Source organism: Grampus griseus, assembly GCF_964374135.1.
Source record: "Grampus griseus genome assembly, chromosome: 4".
Lineage (NCBI taxonomy): Eukaryota > Metazoa > Chordata > Mammalia > Artiodactyla > Delphinidae > Grampus > Grampus griseus.
Genome location: NC_138997.1, coordinates 106432789 through 106455084, shown reverse-complemented (window position 1 = coordinate 106455084; position 22296 = coordinate 106432789). Strand labels below are relative to the sequence as shown.

Sequence of the window (22296 nt, the reverse complement as noted above, 5' to 3'; positions counted from 1 at the left end):
AGCCCATGCGCCACAACTACTGAGCCTGCGCTCTAGAGCCCGTGCTCCGCAACAAGAGAAGCCACTGCAATGAGAAGCCTGTGTACAGCAATGAAGAGTAGCCCCGCTTCCTGCAACTAGAGAAAGCCTGCACGCAGCAATGAAGACCCAATGCAGCCAAAAATAAATAAAAAAAAAAAGTCAAATGTACCAATATTTTCTCCTTGACCGTTTTTGTCATTTTTAGAAACACTCAGGTTTGTGTGACTATACAAGGTTGCATGTTTTCTTCCAGCACTCTTAAACTCCATGATTTAAATTTCAAAACTTGGATCTACTTTTAGATCTTGCATCTGGTGTAAGGACAAAACAAGTGATCCTACTTTTTCAGATTGTTAACCAGTTTTCTCCACAGTTTACTGAATAGCTATTTCCCCACTGATGTGAAAGGTACCTGGCCCCAGTCCAAACACACACAGGACACAAAGCACAGTCCTGTACTTTGTGTCCTGTGGTGGCCCCAACTTCTTTTCCATTTTTAGCTTCTTTTTATATATGAACTGTAGAGGCAATAAGAGAACAGAATGGGGAAAATTTTTATCGGGACTGCAAATTTATAGACGTCTTTATGATGTTATCTTTCTAGCCAAGAATAAGATAGTCTTACTTTTTTTTTTTTTTTTGGCGGTATGCGGGCCTCTCACTGTTGTGGCCTCTCCCGTTACGGAGCACAGGTTCTGGACACACAGGCTCAGCGGCAATGGCTCATGGGCCCAGCCGCTCCGTGGCATGCGGGATCTTCCCGGACTGGGGCATGAACCCGTTTTCCCTGCATTGGCAGGCGGACTCTCAACCACTGCGCCACCAGGGAAGCCCAGTCTTACCGCTATTAATTTGAATGCTTGGGAATTTAGTTTTTTTCAACATCGGAATGCATACTATTCCTTATTTTAGAAGGCAGTACCAGAAAAGTCCCTAACTGCCACAGGACTTGAGAATCAGGCAGGATGGATCAATCTCACCTGGTCCAGTGCTTTCAGTTCACAAATCTAGGCGCAGAGAAGTGTGATGGCCCAGGTCACACAGTGATTGGGGAGTCAGGATGGGAGGGGATCCCTAGGTCCCGTGCCTTCCCAAACCATCCCCTGAGGCTGCAGGCTGGTGAGATACCAAAGCCATGGGGTTCCAAGCAGCTTCCCAGTCCCCCGCCCCCACGTGTCCCTGTCACACAAAGTCAGCGACCCACAATGAAGAGAAAAGGTATTTAATTATTTCTCCATCTAAACTCTTAAAGCGCTCAAAATGTTTTCACAAGTGCCAGCATTTTACCAGTGATTCCGACATTCGCAAAGAAACTCCAAATCACCGTGCTTTATACTTATTTTAATTTCTGCACTGGAAAAGAAAAGGACGGTGTAAATGAGGACAGGTTAGTTTACAGTGACTCCATCTTTGCCTTTAAATTAATCTTTGCTCTTGGGAACAGAGGGGGATAGAAAGACAGGAAAACATCAAAGCACGAGAGTGAACCGGTGACCAGGATGCCTCCCCGTCCTGCTAACTAGGGATCTAAAAGCCTAGAGGCAGCGCCATAAACACTGAGAGACATCAGTTAAGATACATTAAAAAAAAAAATCCCCACGATTCCATTCTCCAAATCAAGCACAGAAACTGACAGTGAAACACGGGTTCCATGTGCGCCCATTGGCCCTGAACGAGCACCACTTGCTCTACAGCATCCGCCCTGCCGGCCAGGAAGGACCCGCAGGTGGGGAGTGGGAGGGGACGCAACCCCCCCGGAGCCACAGGCGGGTCTGTGTGCTTTGGAGGCTCTGCCTCTGGAATGTTCTGCGCGGGCAGGCGGTGGGTTTGAGTCACGCGCCACACGTGGTTGAAGTGCTCACTTTATTTTCCATGTGCAAACTGTCACCGTCTAAAGCTTTCAGAAGGACTTGTACAGACAGCATCACCCTGCGAGCGGGGCAGGCGGGCAGGCGGGGAGGAAGCAGGGTCCTCCCAGGGGGCGGGGCCGAGGGCGGGCACGAGGTGAGGCCCCTCCCCCAGGGGCAGGGTGGGGGCGGGGCAAGGGCGGGACACAGAAGTGACTGTGGAGCTGCGTTCAACCCAAGTCCCTGATTCCGTTGGTCCCAAGGAGGGCTCCTCAGTAGGCGATTGTCCACTCTTTGACAGAGGCGTCGTGGGAGGTCGTGACCAGCGTGTGCTCATCCAGCCAGGCCAGGCTGCTCACGTGGTGGAGCCGGTGTGCATCTGGGGAGAAAGAACATGCGTTCTGAGCCAAACCCAGGAGCTCTGCTCCCACAGGTACCTCAGACCAGAAGATGGGAAACCCGGGCCGAGATCACCCACAGGGCCACCGAGAAAACCAGCAGGATCCTGGTCAACCAGACCCCTTTCCTCTTCTCAGTGGGGAGCGTCTGGGTAATGGGAGGGGAAGCAGGTGTTCTCAGCCCCCCGCCACTGACGCTCCCTGAGCAGCAGCGATCCTGGCTGCAGCTCCCAGCGCCAGCACAGTCCTGACAACCACAAACGCCCCTTGGAGGCAAAACTGCCCCTCCCCACAGGGGGTGAACAAGTCTTTCTATGTATAAAGCAACAATGTACAGACAATACACAAACAGTGCACAGTATATCTGTGGTGTTAAAATGGGGAGATGAGGAATAAAACGTTGAGAAACACAAGGCTGGGGTACCTGTGCACACAACAGCCCGACCTCAGGCCAATGCACGTCCAGTGACCTGTGACCCCACGGCCCAGACAAGGACCGGACTTTCCACCCTCTACCCTGTGAGCTCTTGCTGCCTCTTGAACTTGCTCGAGTCTGAGTCTTACTACAAAACTGCTGCTTTCTGTGGAGACCAGGATGGCCCATCTGAGTCTGCTCTGTCCCCTCCTCCATCCTGGACCAACCGCCTTCCCACCCACTTGGGGTCAGCTTGCTGGTCCCCTCCCTCCCCCTGCTGGGCATGGTAAAAAGCTCTGTGGGGTTGAAACAGAACAATTTTTGAATAGGAAAGGATCCCACTTACATTCAAGACAAAAGGCTGCCTGCCAGGTAAAGAATGGATGGAAAGGGACCAGAGCCCATGTGAGATGGTGACACGGGAACAGGAGATCTGAGATCCACCCTGGGTGGGTAGGGTCCCCACCAGGGCCATGAGCCAGATGTGACTACAGTGCCCCTGAAGTGAGCTACTGCCACATGTGGAAATACGTTGGGTTAAATAAAACTTACTATTAATAATTTCACCTGTTTCTGTTTTAAATGTGGCTGCTGGGAAGATGTCAAGTCCACGTGTGGTTCTTGTTATGCTTCTATTGGACACTACTGTCCTAGAGTGAGAACCCAGTTATGAGTTTATATTGAAGGGGGGTGGGGGGGTGGGAGAAAGCAGGTATTACAGTCTGAATGTTTGTGTCCCCCCAGAATTCCTAAATTAGAAATCTAATGTCCAAGGTGACGGTGTAGGAGGTGGGGCCTTTGGGAGCCTACCTAGGTCACAAGTGGGATGAGCGCTCTTATACAAGAGGCCCCTTCCACCACGTGAGGACACTTGACGAGAAGTCTGTGACCTGGAAGAGGACCCTTTCCCGGCCAAGCTGACACCCAATCCTCGACTTCAGCCTCCGCAACCGTGAGCAGTAGACTTCTGTGCTTTAGGGGCTGCCTAGTCTGGGGTATTTTGTGACGGAGGCCCGAACAGACTAAGACAAAGGAGATGCCAGGAAAACCCTTTTACTCAGTGTGTGTCCCAGAAACCGAGACCACCTGCTTTCACGCTGGGCACACGGGCGTCCTCTGCCCAGACCAGCAGAGCTGATGTTTGCTGGAGCGCCAGGCTTCCGTGAGGCCACCTCCCTGAAGCACAGAAGGGACCCTCGAGCCCTGGGGACACCTCTCCGGAGCTGCCTGGGGAGCTGAGGAGGGCGCGTGAATCACCTTGGATCTTGACCCTGGTCTCGGGGTCACTCAGGGTCCACACGTACACCATCATGTCCATGCCGCCCGAGGCGAAGTGCTCGTTGTCTGGAGACCAGGCCAGGCAGACAATCTTCGCGTGGTGTCCATAGAAAACGTTGTTCTCCTGGGTGCAGATTAAAAACAGGTGGCGGGTCAGGGTTCAGGCCAGAGTGAGTGGGCAGCACGTCACCTAACCTTCACGAGGGCCAGTGCTCATGAAACGCTTTCTCTGTGCCTGGCTGCTGAAACTCTCACCAACTCACTGACTCCTTGTAACAACCCCAGGGTGCCCACTGCTTGAAGGCACAGAAAGGGGCAGCCCAAGATCAAACAGTAGCTACTGTGCCCCCCAGGACCCGGGACTCCAGGGCTGCCCTTGTAGCATCTATCACATGGGCCAGATGTGCCCATTCGCCTGCACAGAGCTCTCGGCCTAGGAAGGGGACAGACAGAAGTGCAAGAATGGGAGGCGCGAGAAGGTCTCGCCTGGCGTGGACGGAGCTCTGTGCATATGCGGATGGAGGAGGGGGCTGCCCAGACACGCGCCCTCACCCTGGAGCCTGGGTGGGGTGGGTGTGGCCTGCAGGCAAGCAGATGTGTCTACAGGAGGATGTGTCAGCCTCGAGCCACTGCCTTACCCATGACCAAAAATAACGCTTTCTGCTAAAGTTTTAGGAACGCTTTTACTTCAGAGCAGTCCATCTTGTTCTTACTCCCTATATTAACCATGATCTTCTTCTTCAAGGTTGCCTCTTCCATCTTTTGTTGATTCTACTCTGCAGATTACTTAGCACGCTGTAAACAAGGCTTGCTATATGCAAATGAAATTGCTTAAAGTGTGATAAACGCAGAATCTGATAAATGTGACACTGAGGTGGAAGGAACCTCCTGGGACGTGACATGTTCTTTATGTTAATGGAGGTGTGGGCGTACGTGCAGGTGCAGGCATATGCACAGCGCTGGTATATACTTATGTTCCCACTCATCCTTCATTATATGTAAATTTTACAGCCAAAGATAAAACTACTAAACTCTAGTTAATAATATGTAGGCTGATATATTATACAGATGCCTGTAATTTACTTTAAATGCACTAAAATATTAGATTACTAGGTGGATAATGTGACATAGTAAAATGGTAATGGTAGAATCTAGGTGGTAAATTCTTTTGACTCCGCTGTAGATTTCAAAACTGTCCTAAGTGTTGGAGGTTGGGGGGAGGGGGCCAGGCTGACTCCATGGGAAGGACTGGAGGACGCTCCATCTGCCCCACGCCCTGTGGTCCAGTCACACCCAGCGGGTGACCGAATCCCTCCAGAGTGCAGTCTTGTTTGTGAAATGCGACTAACACTGCCCAACAGGGTTGGCTGGTGACACATGGGCACTCTCACACCTCACACGACAGTGTCCTTGGCTGTCCTGCTGAGAGCGGGATGAGCTTCCAGGGCCTTGGCAACCGGGTCCTCTCTCTCACCCATCCACCGCTAGGGAACCCACCCGCCCCCGAGTGCAAGGCCACGTCCGGACGACCAGCGCTCACACTTTATAGGACTTGAAGCAGCAGTGAGATTCAAGGGAAAAAAAAAAAAAATCTAGCCTAAGCCTTTTGACAGAAGAGAAAAATAAGGCTCCAGAAGTCACTGAACCAGGCCGCCAGGTGAGCCAACCAGCCCGATTCCACAGCAGCCTTGCTGCCGCCCAGGCCCCTAACCTTTTGACAGCTGTTCTGTCCCGGGCCCACAAACTGCTGGACTGCAGGGTAAATCTCCTTTTCCCACGTCATTCACGCTCTAGGAGCAACGAAGCTGCGTGTCCTGGGCACCCACCCGGTCGGTGACGACAGGGGAGAGATGCCAGGGCCCCCTCCAGACGTCTGCGCTGCCCAGTGTGGAGACAGGGAGGGGGCCTGCCCACTCACCGAGTAGCCGTCAGCAGTGCTGAAGACTGTGACCACTTTGCTGGCGTCGCACACGGCGAGGAAGGCGCCGTCATGGGAATACGCCAGGTCCGTCACAGGGCCCTTGGCCTCCAGGAGCTTGCCCTCCTCCTTCAGCGTGCTGCCCAGGATGGAGTATAGGCGGACGTTCCCATCCTGTGGGAGGACAGAGGGGCAGTGGGTCACTCCTGACACGTGAGTGCGTGCACACACGCACGCATGTGCGCGCGCACACACACACACACACACAAACACACGCTCCCCCGACGTCCTTCTTTTTGGAGGGAGGCACCAGGGTATCAATAAGAAGCAGCGCCTTTCTTCCTAACCACTGCCCTGGCTCGGCCACCTGCCCACGTGCTGGCTCCTGTGCCAGGAGAGCTGCTCCTTTGTCCCCCTGGCACCAGAGGGCAACTCCTACAGCCCTGCGGCAGCTCTTGTGGTTGCACAGGCACAGTGGGCAGAGTTACATTAAGATAAGTTTAATTATTACATTAAAATTACATTAAAACGCAGAACCCCCCAATTGTGATTCTGCGTGTTTGGGGGCTCACGAGTCTGCTTTTTCCACAAAAACTCCAGTAAGTTCCAGCGCAGGCGTCCACAGGCCAAGCTCTGAGAAGCGCCTGTACACGAGTTACCTCTCCAACAAGGGCCCCTCATCTGCCCTGACTGTCCTCGGCCGGAGCCATCTGCCCGTGCCCTGTACCCCACACCCGGCAGGTGCCCTCAGGCACCAGGCTCCTCTCCCTGCTCTGTCGAGCCCGGCTCCTAGCAAACGCCCCATCCTCGTAGGGTCCAGGCACCTCTCCTCGGGGGCCAGGAAATGAGGGGAAAGAGCAGGGGACAGAGGAGCGGCCAGGATGCGGGCAACAGGAAGTCAGACTCAAGGGGAACTGAAACCCTCAGGCTGGCACTCCACTTCACGGGTGTGAAGAATCTCCTGTCGCCTCCCTGAGCCCAGCGAGCCCGGCTCGGGACGCAACTCCTTTTACACGTGCTCCATCCACGAGCTCCCCAGGCCAAGGCATCCCTGCCCTGTACCCGCACCCCAGCAGAGCCCGCCTCACTGCCCGGGACCCTTGGTCTCCCGGGAGGCTGCCGTGTCACCTGGGGCTGGCAGCCTGGGGGGAGGGTGGCCTCGCAGGGCAGCCCAGGGAGGCTCTCACTTGGGCGGCAGGAGGCACCCCAGCTGGTTCCCGCCGCCATCCCTCCTGCCCTGAGGCAGCCCGGCACTCACACAGCTCACAGCGCCCCCAGCCCGGCCACATACCCCAGGGCGGAGGGTGTGGGGACAGGGCCTTACCGCACCCCCGATGGCCACCGTCTCGCCACCCGGGTGCACAGCCACCACCTCGGGCTCATAGCCGGGGCTGTCGATGCTGAAGCACTTCCTCTGATCCTTCAGCAGGACGATCTGGGAAACACACAGGCAGCCGTTAGAGAGAGGCCCCAGGACCGACGGCCCAGGCCCGGGCTGGGCTCCATCTTCAACCTTTTGGGGGCCAGGCTGGGGCTCCAGCCACACTAAGTGGGACTGGCCCCGGCCCTGTGGTGTTTCTCCCTCATCTGTCAGTATGAATGGTGCTGTTATCGCCACCCGCACGGGCTTCGTCAAAAGCCACCTGACGCCTGAACTTTGGTTCCTCCAACTCTACGTCAAACGTAATAAATGATCTTTGCAGAGCCGAGTTCTCACGGGTTCAAGAGGACGCAGCCCTCGGAAGTGGTGAAGCTATAAGCTGACATGGGAAATGAACAGGACAGGCTAGACTTCCAAGTTCTGGCTTCTCGGGTCCAAAAAACACCCTTTGCGACCTTGACCCGTGGTGTGTGAAAAAACTGATGATGTCCGTGCGTGAGTCCCCACAGCCCAGGGACACAGGGCTGGCACCCCACCTGCTGGGAGGGAACCCAGGTGCTGACTACAGCAGGTAGGCAACAGCGCCGCGAGGCTCTCCGCTAGCCCTCAGCCCCGGAAGGGAAGGGAGGACAGGACAGACGGCTCACGGTGAAGTGGCCTGGAGGCACCCAGTGCACCACCCCCTTGCCCCGTCCCAGCCAGCACCTGCCTTGGCTCCCTCCTACTTGACAGGGCAGCACACGGTCCACGGACGGGGCTGAGCGCCCGGGTGTGCAGGCCCCACTGAGGCGCCCTGATGGCCCGGCTCAGCCCCCTGCTGCTGGGGGTTGGCGGGGTGGAGGGGATGGGATGGGTCACACACACCGGTTCATGAACTGAACTGAGCCTTGGCCTCCTAGGGGTAAGAACCCAGCAGTGCCTAGACGTCATGGAGACGGAATGCAGGGCTCAGAATAAACACAGGGCCTAGCAAAGGCAAACAAAAACAGCAGCTACAGCCCACCGTGTGGGAGCCACGCGCCTAACTAAGCGCGGTGTGTCTGTCCCTGGCATGGCAGGGTCACCTCCCAGTGTATAGGAGCAAATGAGATGCAAGCCCCGCAGCTCTCAGGGCCATGGGGTCCCAAAGCCCCGCCCTGGCAGCCACAGTGTGCCTTTGCCCTCTGGCGCACAGCCCAAGGCCGCCTGGCACGGTGACCTTCCACTGTCCTCACCCCCTCTCGCCCCTCGCTACACCCTCCTGGTTCTAATTCACTGGACCGTCCCAACAGGGTAGCCTCTCTCTGTGACAGCTCTGGCTTCACCCCATCACATCCCTGCTCAAACCACCAGCTGTCCCAAGGGCAAGCAGGCCCCTCCCCGCCCTCGGGGTGCGTTGCGGGCTGTGCTGTCAGGTAGGGGAGGCAAAGAAGCACCAGGCGGATGGGCGGCAGCACCCTCCCTAAAATTTGCTACAGAAAACGCACCTTGAGAAACATTCACCTGCATCACCTGCCCGACTCCGGAAGCGCACTTACCCACCTACACCTGACAGGGGAAGCCTGAGGGCACTGGCCCAAATCTGCCTCAGAGGCAACACTTGAACATGGCTGTCCCCTGACCTAAAATCGCGGGCCCCTCCAGGACATTGTGCGGACCCTGTGACCAGCCATGGGGAGTTCGGGTCAGGACGCCCTAGAGAACCAGGGCAGAGACAGTACATCACAGGACAATGGTCACACCTGATCCCGTGGGCCCTGGACTCCTCGGAACCTGGGGGTTGGACCCTGCTCTCGCCAGCCCCTCCCGAGCAGAGCCCCAGGCGGCTCTTCCCTGAACTTCCCCACGTGAGCCCAGCGTGAGCCTCAGAGGCCACAGCCTGTCCCGACCGCAGCTCCAGACAGGAATCTGAGGCCAGTGCGGGAGGCCGAGCAAGGCCGCAGAGCCCAAGGTCTCACCTCTCACCTACAGGCCAGGTGCTCAGACACGAGGCTGGGGGAGCCCCCTCCATGGAGCGGCAGCCTTCCCGCCCGTCCTTCTAGAAGGTCCTCGTCCAGTCTTTCCCCCACTTGCTAAGGCGCTCACGGCCCTTGATTCCTCTTGCGCCCCTGCTGACTGCCCAGGCTGTCTGCAATAACTGCTTGACAGGAGGTTCGTGTTATCTAGGACACACAGGAATCCACTCTCCCCAAAGCACTGAAGCTCCCAGAATGGAGGAGGGGTGGCGGATCTGAATGACAGCTTTCGGCGGTGGGTCTGTCACTTGTGCCAGTGGGCGGGGGCTCCGTCACACCTGCCTCCTCTGATCTGCACGCTGGGATGCCCAGCCCGCTGACAGATGGCGTCTGCTGCAGAGCAGGATCCTGGATAAAGTGGGTCAGGCTTGGGTCTCAGTCAAGGGTGCTTCGTTCCAGAAATTCCAGGAGACGGCATGTAGAGACCTTACCGCCCTGAATGAGAACCCAGGCTGCGGGGCTGAACGCCAGATCCCACTGTGCTGAGGAGCGGCCCTCTACGCCACCCGCCCATCACGTGGCCTCAGGGAGTCACGGTCACTATCAGCCTCCTCGCTCATGGAGATGGTACAAGGAGCCCGACACACACTTCCTCATAATCCTCCCCGTGAGCTGCGAGGGATGAGAAAACTAAAGCTCAGAGAGGGTGAGGAAAATGCCCGAAGCCACACCACCCCAATGCGACAGGGCTGGGATTCGAATGTGAATGGACACAGCTGCCTGGGCCGTGCCTCTCGTGGGCCTCATGGGCGAGGGATGTGCAGGGTGCGTGACCCTTGAGCGCAGGCTCTCACCAGGCTGCCCGGGTTCAAATTCCAGCTCGGCCCTTTGCTAGACGCAGACTTTGGGCAACTTACTCTCTGTGCCTTGGTTTCCTCACCTGTAAGGTGGGGATGACGCCATGCCTGACTGATAGGACTCCAGAGGATTCAGTGAACACGTGGGAAGCCCTCAGCACACGCAAACGGGGCTCAGTAGAAACGGGGTTGAATGCGCCTGAGAGGGGACGCGGGGACCAGACACTGCGCAGTGTCAGCCTGAACTGAACCCGGGTGGGAGCCATACCTGACCGATGCACACGACCACAGTGTAGCCCCCGGGGCCGACAGCCACGCACTTCGGCTGGATGTCCAGTTTCACGACTCCCTGTCCGCTGTGGAGAGGAGGAAGTCGTTATTTCAGTCTCCAGGGGCACAGGGTGGGTGTAAATACACACTCACTGCAGGACCACGGCACTCGGGTGACTCAAGGAAATTCCACCTTGATCTCTACTGCATGAGCCTTTGCTAAAACACAGGAGGGGGTAAGGGAAGACTCAGCCTCTGGGAGAGAGATGCGGAGTCATGATGGGGGCTGGGATGAGAGGAAGGGGGTGGCGAGAGGAAGTGAAGGGATCACTCCCTGTTCCTACGCATCTGTGCCAAGTGCCGCCCCCACAGCTGCCCTGTCCTGGCTTCTGCCCACATCCACCAGTTAGAGACCCCGGAACTCCCCGGGTACAGACAAAACTGAGCTCTGACCCCACCCGCCCGCAGTCATAACCAGTCTCCTCTGCAGGGCAATTAAAATAAAAAAACCCTGTTACTTCTAATTGGTGAAAATTGTGTTACCTATACTTTTGGTTAAAACTACGAAAACACAAACTAGAAAAAGTTGCACACGCAAAGAACTTCTTGAAAATGGTAAATGGAGAAAAATTCCACGTAACTGGCAAGTGTGGCGTCCCAAAGGCTCAGTGAATGGGCCCCTGCGACCGGGTGACCAGGCCGTGGCTCTGCCCTGGGTCCTCTCATGAGCCGAGGCTCAGGGCAGCGGCCCGGCCCCTCAGAGGGCTTCACCAGGGACGTGCTCAGGGAGGGGCACGGACTGGCCCCAGGCAGCTCTCACCTGTAGTCCCGCAGCGCGAGGTTGGTGTACCGCACCGTGTCGTCCATGCTGCAGCTCACCAGCTGCCCGCACTCGTCCACGGTCATCCTGGACACCTGGTTCGTGTGGCCCTTCCCGGCGAAGGAGTCGTTCTCCCCCGTCTCTGAATCCCAGTAATGTGGAGCAGAGGTTAAGGAAGAGCCTGACGTCCAGGGCGCGGCGCGAGCCCCCCAGGGAGGCTGCAGCCAGGCCCTTGTCCCGGGCCTGGGGGACTCCTTGTGCATGTCCAACTCTGAATTTCAGGCAGCAGACGTTCTGGGGAGAGGGCCAGTAGGCCATTTACAACCCCACACACCCAGTTAGACACAGTCCGCCCGTCTTCAGAACAGGAACCGGGCAGTTCACGGGACTGCGCTGCCCCGTAACAATGCAACAGCACAGCGCCTCCCTCTGAGAGCGGGCTCAGAAGGAAGATACCTTTCCCTGGGACCCTGCGTAACTGGGCCAAAACACAGCCCCCCCGCCCCCGGCTCTTTCTAGCCTGCTGTCCAGCCCACGGTCCTCAGCAGGAGGCTGGCTGCGCCCCGTGGCTCAGCCGATGGCCACCTAGGTGCCACTGGGTAAATGGGCCTAGGGCTGACCCACCTGGGCAGGGCCAGCGTGTGGACTCTCAGCTCGAGGGGCTCAGGTGTGAGGTGTTTTAAGTTACAAGGTTCTCTTTTTACATCAACAAATGAGAGTGTCATTTGCACCGAAGACTGTTCCCTTAGGAAGCTGCATGTATATTCCACTCCTGACATGGTCTTGTGAAGGGACCGCCAGCCATCGATACCGCAGGAGGTTAACGTATGAGTGGGGAGGAAGGAGCGGCTCCAGGAGGGGGGACGCTGGGCAAGACCCTCCGCTGTACCATCTCCTTACGTATGATGGGGTGGAGGGTGACTTCTCAGCCCTCCTCCCTCGGGGCTGAGGGAGACCTTCCCAGGGAGGAAACCCTACAGACCAGGTGGGTCTGCGGAGGTGGGAGAAGCAGGGGGTCTGGAACAGCCCCTCCAGGAGGCAGGGCAGCCGCGGACCAGGAGCCAGGCTGCACGAGGGCAGGCCTCTCTCGCAGCCATGACACACGCACTGAGGCGGGCCCCTCAGACGACCCCTCCCACGCTTGCCATCCTGGGAGGAGGAGGTTGGAAGGGCTGCCGGGAACATCTCAGAGGGACTGCAAAGCCCCTCAGCGGGGAGCGGGGGTTTGGTTCCCGCCCAGCTCAGCCGTCGCCAAGCGGTGCAACGTTGGGGAAGGCACTTGAGGCATCTGAGCTACACTTTCCCCATTTTTAAAATAAGGGGACTCTCCCAAAAGGCTCTAAGTCCTTTGGGATTCTAACACATGTCGATTCTGCTGCTGCTCGTGAGAGGGAAGAGGCCGACACCAGGTCACAGACGGGGAGAAGCAGCTCAAGTTCAGGGAGGTCCAGCAACCATTCAAGGCCGCACTACGTGACCCACCAGGTCAAGGCCGCGGCCTGGAGCTGGAGGCCCCGAGTACGGACACGGCACCTCCCGGCAGCCAAGACCGGTCAGAGGAGCCCTGTGGCTGCCAGCCGGCTGGCCTCGCCTCCGGCACCGTGGGAACAGGAAACTCCCGACTCTCCTGCCAGGGGCCCCAGAGCCAGCACTGTGAGTCAAAGGATATTAATGTGTCCGTCGTGGCTCCCAGAGTAGATGTAAGACTTGCCGCCGTTTTTATGCACCGTCAGGCACTGGATGGATTTGCTGTGGCCCTGCGGAGGAGACAGGCGGGGGGGTGACTCAGGACATGCCATCCTGCCTGTGCTTGTCAAATGCTCTCCACCAGCTAAGCCCCTGGGAGGGGAGGCAGAGCCCTCAACGCCACAGCCCCGGTGGGCCCGAAACAGCCCCAAGCTGAGCGACCACCTGACAAACCCTTCAAACCCTCGACATTCGGGCCTCCCCACCGAGGCACTCAACCCGACCTGGGTGGAGGATGGGGGTCTAGTGGAAGTCCCAACAGCGCACCCAGTCTGTGCAGATGGACCCAGCTACCCTCCCTCCCCACACAAGGAGGAAACGGCCACAGAGGGTGAGCCCCTACCCGAGGGGAAGCAGCAGTAGTGGGGAGTAGTCTTGGGAGGGACCAACCCTTGCAGAAGCAAGCAGGGGGACCCCTAGGCCACTCGGAGGCCCAGGAGGTCCCGGGTGCTGCTAACGGTTCTTCCTCTACCCAGGAGCACAGCTCGCGGCTCCGGCTCCAGCCCCTGGCTCGTGAGGTTTCTTCTTTCCCAGCTCTCCCCTTCCCCCGGAGGCTGTCCCAGGGCTGGGGCCCCACAATTTCCCCGACCGGCAACATGGTGGGCCCAGATCACTCATTTAGAACCAGTTGTCTGCTTCAAGAAAGGCACTTAACCTCCCCCGTAACTGCTCCTTGGATGGAAACAACCCGGAGGTTGGTCTAATCATAGTTCTTTCCCCTCACCAGAGGCAGGCGGGTCCCTCTGAGCTTTGCTGACTGTTGCCACAGTGTGGTGTGTATCTTCAGAGAAAGGTACACACCGTTCTCAGAGACGGGAGAACCAGTGAACAGACCCCGAGTCCTTTCCACAGGGCAGCAACCCACTGGCCCTGCTACTTAAAAGCGTGGTCCTCAGACCAGTGCTGGCCTCACCGGGAGTGTCGCCCCATGCAGCCTGGAGACTGAGAACCTGCGCTCGACAAGATGCCTGGCGACTTGTGCACGCCCCCCGCCTAGGGCAGCAGCCTCGCCGGGAACTTGTGAGGAATGGAGCTCTCCCGTGTCCCACAGATGAACCCTCTGAGCGCTGGGGTGTCGCCCACCTACCGTGTTCTAACAAGCAGCCTGGCTCAGGTGATTGATGCCCCTTCAAGCTTGAGCCGCAGGGTCACCTGGGTGCATCTTAAAAGTACCGGCACCTAAGAGCCATCCCTACGGTCTTGGCCTCTGACCGCATCCCACTGGGCCCGTACAGAGGCATCAAGCCCTTTGTGGAAGCTCCCAGGTGATCTCAACGTGCGCCGGGGCTGAGAACCGCTATTCTAACTATGTTCTTCTAGCTCCAGCTTGTTCCTGGGCTCACTCACAGCCCGACGTTAGCACCAAACACTGCTCGGGACTCACACATGTGCGGCAGGAGGGCTGGGATGTTTTCTCTGACAACTGTAAACGCCCATGAGGTTCCTGAGCTGACCTGGGGGTGGGGGACAGGAGCCTGGCTAGTAGCGCCTATGCTGTCGGCGACAGTGACATCAGCGGGAGCAGTCAGGCCCAGGCCTCCATCACTCCCAGGGCGCCAGCAGACATGGGACGATGCCTGGGACAGCCACCCGAGCCCAGCATCAGGGCGGCTCACGGGGAGCTGCTCTTCTGGGCAGAGGAAGCAGGTGGACAGTAACGCCTGACTCTCTCCAGCAATTTCTCCCCATCGCATGGAGGCCCAGAGAAGTGACTGCGCCGGGGACCCCTCCCAGCTCCCCTGGGCTCTGTGCTAGGATGTATACACCTTCACTTTACACTCATCACACTGGGCTGGAAGCCTGTGGAGCAAGTGGCCCCAATGGCCCCATCCTCAGGGCCAAGTCAGATAAACCTTTGTGGAAGCAGAGGGTGCAGGGCCAGCACTGAGGGCCGAAGCAGCTGTCGCTCTGGATCAGCCCTTCCCGTCAGCAACGCCCCACTTGAATGGGATGCAGCAGGCACCGAGCCCACCTGGGTCTCACGAGCTAGTCACACAGGGTTAAGGGGGCAGACAGCCAGGCTCGGCCCCTTCCTTTGGGCAAGGTCATCTGCACACCGAGTCCACAAGGGCCGCGACCTCAGAGACTGTGGGATGGGATGTACAAAGCGCTGCAGGGCCGGGCAGCTGGCCCTCACTGGGCCTGAGGGGAACAGTCCCAGGCTGGCCAACCCCAAGCCCGCAGGGCCCAGCCGTCTCCCAGAGCCTGTCTGCAGAGCCCTGAGGCAGCTGAGCGAGCAGGCTGTGAGGAAGCACTGGGGCTTGGCCCCAGGAGCTTCAGCTGCCAGGACGGGGTGCAGCGTGGAGCTGGGCTATGGAAACCCCTCCCTTGAGGGCACAGCTCGTCCAGGGTGACAGAGCAGGCGAGGCCGACCCCGAGTTCCCACCGCAGCCCACCCTCCAGCATAAGCAGGTCTGCAAAGGGCAGTGCCCAAGCAGGGCCCCAGGACACAGGAGCTTCTAGTCTGGCTGCGATTTCCCGAGAGGCCAAAAATTCCAGGGCTGACGGAGCGGCAAGGAACAGTCCCCACTGGAGGGGACACTCAGGGCAGACCCTGGTGATCAGCCAACCTTGAGTGAGCCGTTCTGGGAGACGAGGACGGGAGGCAGGCCCTCCAATCACTCCCTGCTGCCCAAACCTCACGCCTCGGGACCTTGGGCTCCGACTTGTCCATTTCCTCCCACTCCCCAACACCCCCTCATGCCTGCCCTGCTCTAACCACAGAGGACAAGTGCCTGCCCACACCCGTTCCCGCGTGCAAACCCCGCACACTGTCAAGGCCCAGCTCCAAGGCCTGCTGGCCACCCACGCCTGCGGTGATGCCCCATGGCGTGCCCTGTCTTGGGCTTCAGCATCTTCCTGGTCCTGCCTCACGAGCGGACACAGCCAGTGGCCTCCTAACTGGGGGAGGCTGATCCCCCCTGACAGCAGGGGCACGGGCTGCTGCCCTGAACCCCAGGCCCCGAGCATCCAGCTTCACGGTAGCTCAAAGGGGAACGTGGCATCTGGCCTCCCACCTCTGCTAAACTCACATCCCCAAAGCAACCAGCATCCTGCCATTCCACTGGGCCTCACCTCACCGCAGCTGCCCTACGTCTGGCCGGGCGCCCACCTCCCCTCCAGCCAGCCCCTGCACACACAGCAGCTCCACAGCCCGGCCATACCTTGATGACCCGCAGAGGTTTGCTGGGGTTGTTTTTGTCCAGGTAATTGATGTAGCCGGACAGGGAGATGCTGAGGAGGTGGTCCTTCTGCCACAAGCAGCCCAGCTGCTGGTCCAGAACGTTGGAGCCCATGGTAAACGTGTTGACAACAGAGTTCACATTGACGTCCCAAATCTTAGACGTTTTGTCTCCGGAAGCAGAAAGCAAGTGGGTGCTATCGGGACTCCAGCTGACCTACTCAAACAAACGTGGTCATGGGTCAAGCATTCCAGAGGCGGAAGAGACTCAGACAGCAGCTTGTCCACAGCCCCCATTTCTGAGCAGGGAGGATGGCCCAGAAGGCGGTGGGACACACCAGGGCAAGGACAGGATGAGCATCCTGGCCACGGGCCTCTCCAGGCCACGCCACCGTGTCCCACGTGACCCTGAAGGTCTCTGCCACTGCCCCTACTTCTAACCCCCCATCTCAAGCTTCCAACTTTAACACGTGTGTACAGATGACAATAAACGCAGACATGGCCCGACCACGACCACAGACCACGTTGTGAACACGGACCCATACTTACAGCATAAATGCCGCCGTCGTGAGCCTTGCTTCCTCCCAGGGCACACAATTTCTCCCCCGTCTTCCCGTCATAGATGTAGATCTTTCAGGAAACACAAACAGATGCAGATCAGGCGTGCGTGTGTGGAGGCCCAGCATGCTGGCACGCTAAATGAGCTCCTCATTCCTGCTCCACCATCAAGAGGGAGGCATCAAGACTGTGGCTCTAACAACAAAGAATCTAAAGACAGATGAGTTTCGAGCTCCTTTAAAAGGAGAGAGATGGAGAGACGGGTCTACCATGCTTTGAGGACAGAGCCCCTTAACTGAGCTGCATCCCAGGAGGGGGAAGGAGGGAACTGTACATCGACACCAGCTTTACTAAGTCTGCCTGTTCTGAACCATTGCAGAGGACCAAGAGATGAACCCCTCCCTCCAGGACCCACAGCCCTTACCTGACCGTCGGCCCCGGCTGTGGCAAATCTGTTCCCATCAGGAGAGAACCGCACACAGTTGACGAAGCGGCTGTGGTCCTGCAGGAAGTGGGACAGTTATCCGGTGACAGGCAGTTCAGGAAAGCTCTCTATGCACCACGCGGTCCACAACCACCACGCGTGTGGATGCCGGTCCACGGAAGATTTTAGAGCTCAGCGTGAGTCCCAGCCCGCCCGCCGTGGCCGGGTGCATCTCTGCCTGGAAGGCCTCCCTCCGCTGTGACGTGCTCCCTGAGCTCCGTAGACAGTAACGCCCCCCACCCGCCCTCCAGCCCCGGAAGGGGGCTCAAGGCCGGAACCCTTAGGCTTATGAGGCCGGGACCGTGAGGCCTCATCCCCGAGTCACCAGGGCCTGGCCCAGGCCCGGCACACGGCAGGTGCTCAGCGGGCATTTGCTGAACAAATTGAGGTTTTCAAGAAATTAAACAGTGGTGATGACCTTTGTGGGAACAAGAGTCTGAGTGACTGAGGAGATGTGATCTCCAGGGGCGATTCTGTTACCTGAATAAGTAAATGAGCTCATTCTTTCCTCAGTCAAGAAGGGTCTGCATCAGAGAATGATCCTCTGAAAACCCCACCAGCCTCCCATGCAAAGCCTGGCTGCTCTCCCACCGCACCTGCAAGCACGCAGGAAGCGTTAGCTATCAACTCTCCTGAAGGTACGTGGGGTGAACTGCCCCTGCAGCCATGGACGCCCAACCTGCAGGAAAAGCAATTCACCTCAAAGTGCATCACCTGCACCCATCAAGGTAAACCACCAGCAATTTTAAAACAGGAGCTGCCGGGGTGGTAGGAACTGCACGTGTTTGACTGTGTAACGTTATGGGTTGACTTGTGTCCTGAAAAGGTAGGTTGACATCCCAGTACCCGTCAATGTGACCTTATTGGAAACAGGGTCTTTATAGGTGTACTCAAGGTGAGATGAGGGCCTTAGCGTGAGTCCTGATCCAACACCACTGGTGTCCCTATGGGAAGAGGGAGATTCGGACTCGGTGCAGGCACAGGGAGACCACGTGAAGATGGAGGCAGAGCCTGGGTTATCCCCCCACAGCCAAGGCCTGTTTCGCCTTCTTGGTCTCTCGGGTACATCTATCCTGCTTCCACGGCCGAGCTTTCCTGCTCTAGGGTTTGTGTTCTGAGCTGGAGGACGGCCATTTCCCAGGAGGCGCACAACGCAACAAAAGCAATGATCTTTCCAAACTGGGATCTCTCAGGCCCTCTGACTGTTCTTCCCCCATGACTGTCACTCACCCATCATCCTACCACCTCGAGGAGCCCCGGGGAGCCTCGGGCGGCCCTGGGGAGCCTCGGGCACTCTTCCTTCTACAGGAGACAGGAGCCTGGAGAGGCTGGGTTCTGAGAGCCCAGTCTACGGTTTCTCGTCCAGAGCTCTCTACGCGAGCAAGCTGGCCCCGGGCCCTGGCCAGGAGGCAGGCAAGCCGGGCGGGGAGCCAGCTGCACAGCCAGGGCCCGGGGCCCTCTGTCCCTCGGGTGGTTCAGAGCCCGTGGTGGGAGGGCTGCTGAGACAAAGCCCCCAGGCCTCTCCCAATCCCCCCAGGAACACTCTGTGGGAAGGGGAGGATGGACAGGCAGACACAGCTCCTCCTGGAGTAGGTCAAAGGCAAAGCTCTTAAGTGACAAAACCTCCCACACAACTGCCCAAACATCTGGTCCTCTTGTCCTGACCTCTACTGGCTGACCTGGCCCTGCTGCTCCGGGGGAGGAGGCTGGGGCCGGCTCCCTGGGACGGACGGAGCCCCGGCCAGACCCCCCGAGGACCGGGGTGCCGAGAGCTCCCTTGGGTGGAGCAGACCACGGGGCTGAAGGGGGGCTGCGGTGGGCGGCGTGAGGAACACGCCGTGAACCAGAGGGACCCTCGGCTACACTGCAGTTCCAACTCGTCAAACTCCAGACACAGTGGTTCCCTGAGAGAACAGGACCGGCCCCCCCACCCACCCAGCTCAGGGGTCAGGGTGCCACAGCGGGGCCAGCATAGACACCAGGCCAGAGCCACCCTGCTTACGCCACTGCCCCCGCTCCCCTGACCACCTGCCCCCCTCTGCGCCCCTGGTGCTACAGGGGACGTCACGCATGTGGACGTGTCTGTCGTCTGTCTCCCCGCCAGGGGCAGGGTGCCCTTCCCCAGGCCCAGAACAACACGGGCTCCCGGGGTTCAGATTGGACAGGGAAGACGCCCACCCTAGGGACCAGGCGCTGTGGCTTTAGAAAGTTCTGTCAGGTTTTCTTGCAACTTGAGCCAAGAGGCCAAATGAGCAGGAGACTGATGTCTGCTCCTGAAATAGCCCATTTAAAGGGAGGAACAGTGAACAGCCCATTAACCAAAAAAATGAGGGCTAAAAATAGCCCGGTCCACAGGGAGGGGAGGCCGGAGGACCAGGAAGGAACGGGCTTGGGGAAATATCATGGGGGGGCGGTTCAGACGAGTGGGCTGGGCTCCTGGCCCCCCGTCCCTGCTAACTGTCCTGGAGGGGCAGCACCACTCCAGGCGGCCACCTCCGGGGTTGGGGCTGTCCCGCCCGGCCTCAGTCACAACCAAGCGGAGCTCTGGCTGGAACCTCCCCACCGTAATCACCCCCCAACCCTGTTATCACCTGTTCCCCCATCATTACCTCCCTCACCCTGTCATTACCCCTCCCCCTCAGCACTGAGAAACCCGAGATGGGAGCAATTAGCAATCATTAGGTAATGCACCCAAGTCCACGTCACTGGCAGGGACGCAGCACCACCGGGCGCCACGGCGTGACCAGCCCGTCAGCTCAGGTGTCCCTGGGAGCCCTCCCGGCTCCACCAGCCGCAGCTGTGCCCTGCAGCAGGACTCCTACCCTCACGCTGAAATGCCCTGTGCCCACCTGCCGCGCTCCCTCGTCACAGGCTTGTGGAGCGACAAGCAGTTCAGACGCCCGTGCCCAGCACCCCGCTGCCTTACCGAGAGCATCATGTGCCTCCACGGTCCGCACTCCAAAAGTGGGCGTCCACCCCGACCTGGAACGCTGCCTCGCCCTCCTTCAGGCCACCGCACCCTCCTAAACCGGGCTCCCTGTTCTCTCTGCGAGGTCCTCCCTTAAAGTGCCTAGAAGGGCAGCACCGCATCCCTCGCCCTGCCTTTCCCGACACCCAGCACAGATCTGCCTGCCCAGTTACCACTTTCCCCTGGAGAAAGAGGACCTGATGAAGGGATGAAAGGCTCCTTCTAATCCTCTTTGGGCCACTGACCACCCACAGAGCTTTGCCGGGTCACTCCCTGCCATCGGCTCAGGAGTTCACCGGGAAGGAGACTGACCCTGCTGACCTCCCGGCACAACCACCACAGACGCACACACAGCTTTTTGAAAAGCCGGCACAGGGGCCGTGTGTGGTGTGGTGTGTGTGTGTGTGTGCGTGCGTGCGTGCGCGCGCGCGCGGGTGTGTTGGGGCCAGTGCAAGGCGGGCACCTGATACACACTTCAACTCAAACTTCCATTTTCTGCCCTGTTGTAAGGACACAGGGAACAGGAAAAAAACAACCAGAAAACCTTGCATTTTAGAGCTCAAATTTTACTTGTCTAGGAAGGTGATACTTGTAATAACAGCAGAGACAGAGATTCCTAGAAGGAAGTGTAACTCCCCGTCAGGTAACGTGTGAGACACACAGGTGACAGGTTGTGCAGCCCACCCGCGCGGAGGAGGGAAGGCCAGGCGTCCCCTTCGCCGCCAGGTGCGGTTGGGTGACCTGTTCTCAGAGGCTTGGGCAGATGCGGCAGGTAGTTTCCAGTCCAGATCACACGGTCACAGACTGACAAGCAGGCCCAGGGCAAATAAGAGTCCTGACACTTGTTGCTCTGAGCAATCATTTCATCAGACACACGCTATCCCACATACTGTGGACACAGCCCTCAGAGGCGCCCCCTCTAGGAGTGTCTGCGGTCACCTGGGCAGCCAACCTGCTCACCTGACAGAGGAAGACGCAGACGCTGGAGAGGCATAGAAACTCACCCAAGGCCACAGCGGGCCAGGTGCACAGACACACGGGTGAGCTAGAGACGCTTAGTGGGGCCTGTTACTACACATCCAGACGTGTCTATCACAGGAATGCACTCAGCAGGAAGAAGGCTCCACGGGAGAGGCAAGGTCCACCTGCCCACTTCTTTTCAGGCCACCCTTAGGGCCTCAAAGGGGAACCTCAACCCCTGCGCACAGGACACCAGAGGTGGACACCGTGCTGTCCATGGCCTCTGTCCCACAGCCGGTCCCCTGTGACCCTGGAGTCACTGCCCCAGGTGGACTGGGGCTAATTCCAGGGGAAAGCGTCTTCCACCTGGTGTTCCTACAGCCTCTCAGCCCGTTTCAGGTTCAGGTAAACAAGGACAGAGGACCAGGCGGGAACCAGGGCAGTCCGGCTAAAGTTGGGCCATGAATCAGCCTCGTCTTCACTCTCACTCTGCCGCCATGAGAAGCTGGTTTAAGCTAACGAACTCATGAACAAGAAGGAAAAGCAACTGGACCCCCGCACTCAGGCCAGCAGGGAGGACGGGTGGCCTGACTTGCTCCACACGGCCGCCCCACTGCTTTCCTTCCACGCGGGGCTGAGCCTCCTTGGAGTTGTTCTGGCCTGTACTGAAATTCGGAACACCACTTATTCCTTTTTGAGGCAGCAATTTGAACTCGACCCCTCTGTGCTCCTAACATAATCACGCCTTACCCCACGGTCCTGAACAAGGTCAAGAGGAAGGTGGCAGGAGCTGGAACGGGACGAAGGGCAGCCCTGCATGCTACAGCTTTACTCTGCGGCCGCGAGGGCCCAGGGCGGTTACACGGAACAGTCACAGGCTGATCTCAAGTTGTCAGCGTCTTACAAGGCTTTTCAGGTGAGTGTGGGGACCCGAGTGTCCTCCTGTCCTTCCTGCTTGAGGCCAAATGAGCCTGTTAGTCCTTTCCAGCAGAAAGAAACCCAACAATTCCTGACGGACACTGAGACGTCCACCAGCATCTCTCCTGTCGTCCCCACAGCTCTGCGGGGCCACTGGAGGAGGGTCATCTTCACCCCGTTTCCCGGGGGCCCAGAGGCACGGCCAGCTGGAGGGCCGCAGAGCCACCACCTGCAGCACTGGGCTGCCACCCCATGTCCCCCATTCTTGGTCCACAGCCCCTTCTGATCTCTCACTAGGTCCTTATGCAGGAAGACCTGGGGACAAGCTGTGTGCCCACCCTG

The 22296-nt window shown here is 58.4% G+C and overlaps 1 protein-coding gene across 1 annotated transcript in view; it reads right to left on the bottom strand.

Moving 5' to 3' along the window:
* Positions 1–1233: 1233 nt before the first annotated feature.
* The window catches only part of WDR1 (WD repeat domain 1), a 40064-nt gene continuing 19001 nt past the window's right edge, over positions 1234–22296 (bottom strand). Inside the window, exons 6-15 of the mRNA XM_082653552.1 lie at positions 17049–17126; positions 16616–16696; positions 16050–16283; positions 12809–12896; positions 11140–11320; positions 10318–10405; positions 7202–7312; positions 5878–6051; positions 3939–4083; positions 1234–2247 (exon numbers count right to left, since the gene is read on the bottom strand). Coding sequence (XP_082509678.1) covers positions 2141–2247; positions 3939–4083; positions 5878–6051; positions 7202–7312; positions 10318–10405; positions 11140–11320; positions 12809–12896; positions 16050–16283; positions 16616–16696; positions 17049–17126 — 1287 coding nt within the window. The 3' untranslated portion in view covers positions 1234–2140. The remainder of the gene's footprint in view (positions 2248–3938; positions 4084–5877; positions 6052–7201; positions 7313–10317; positions 10406–11139; positions 11321–12808; positions 12897–16049; positions 16284–16615; positions 16697–17048; positions 17127–22296) is intronic.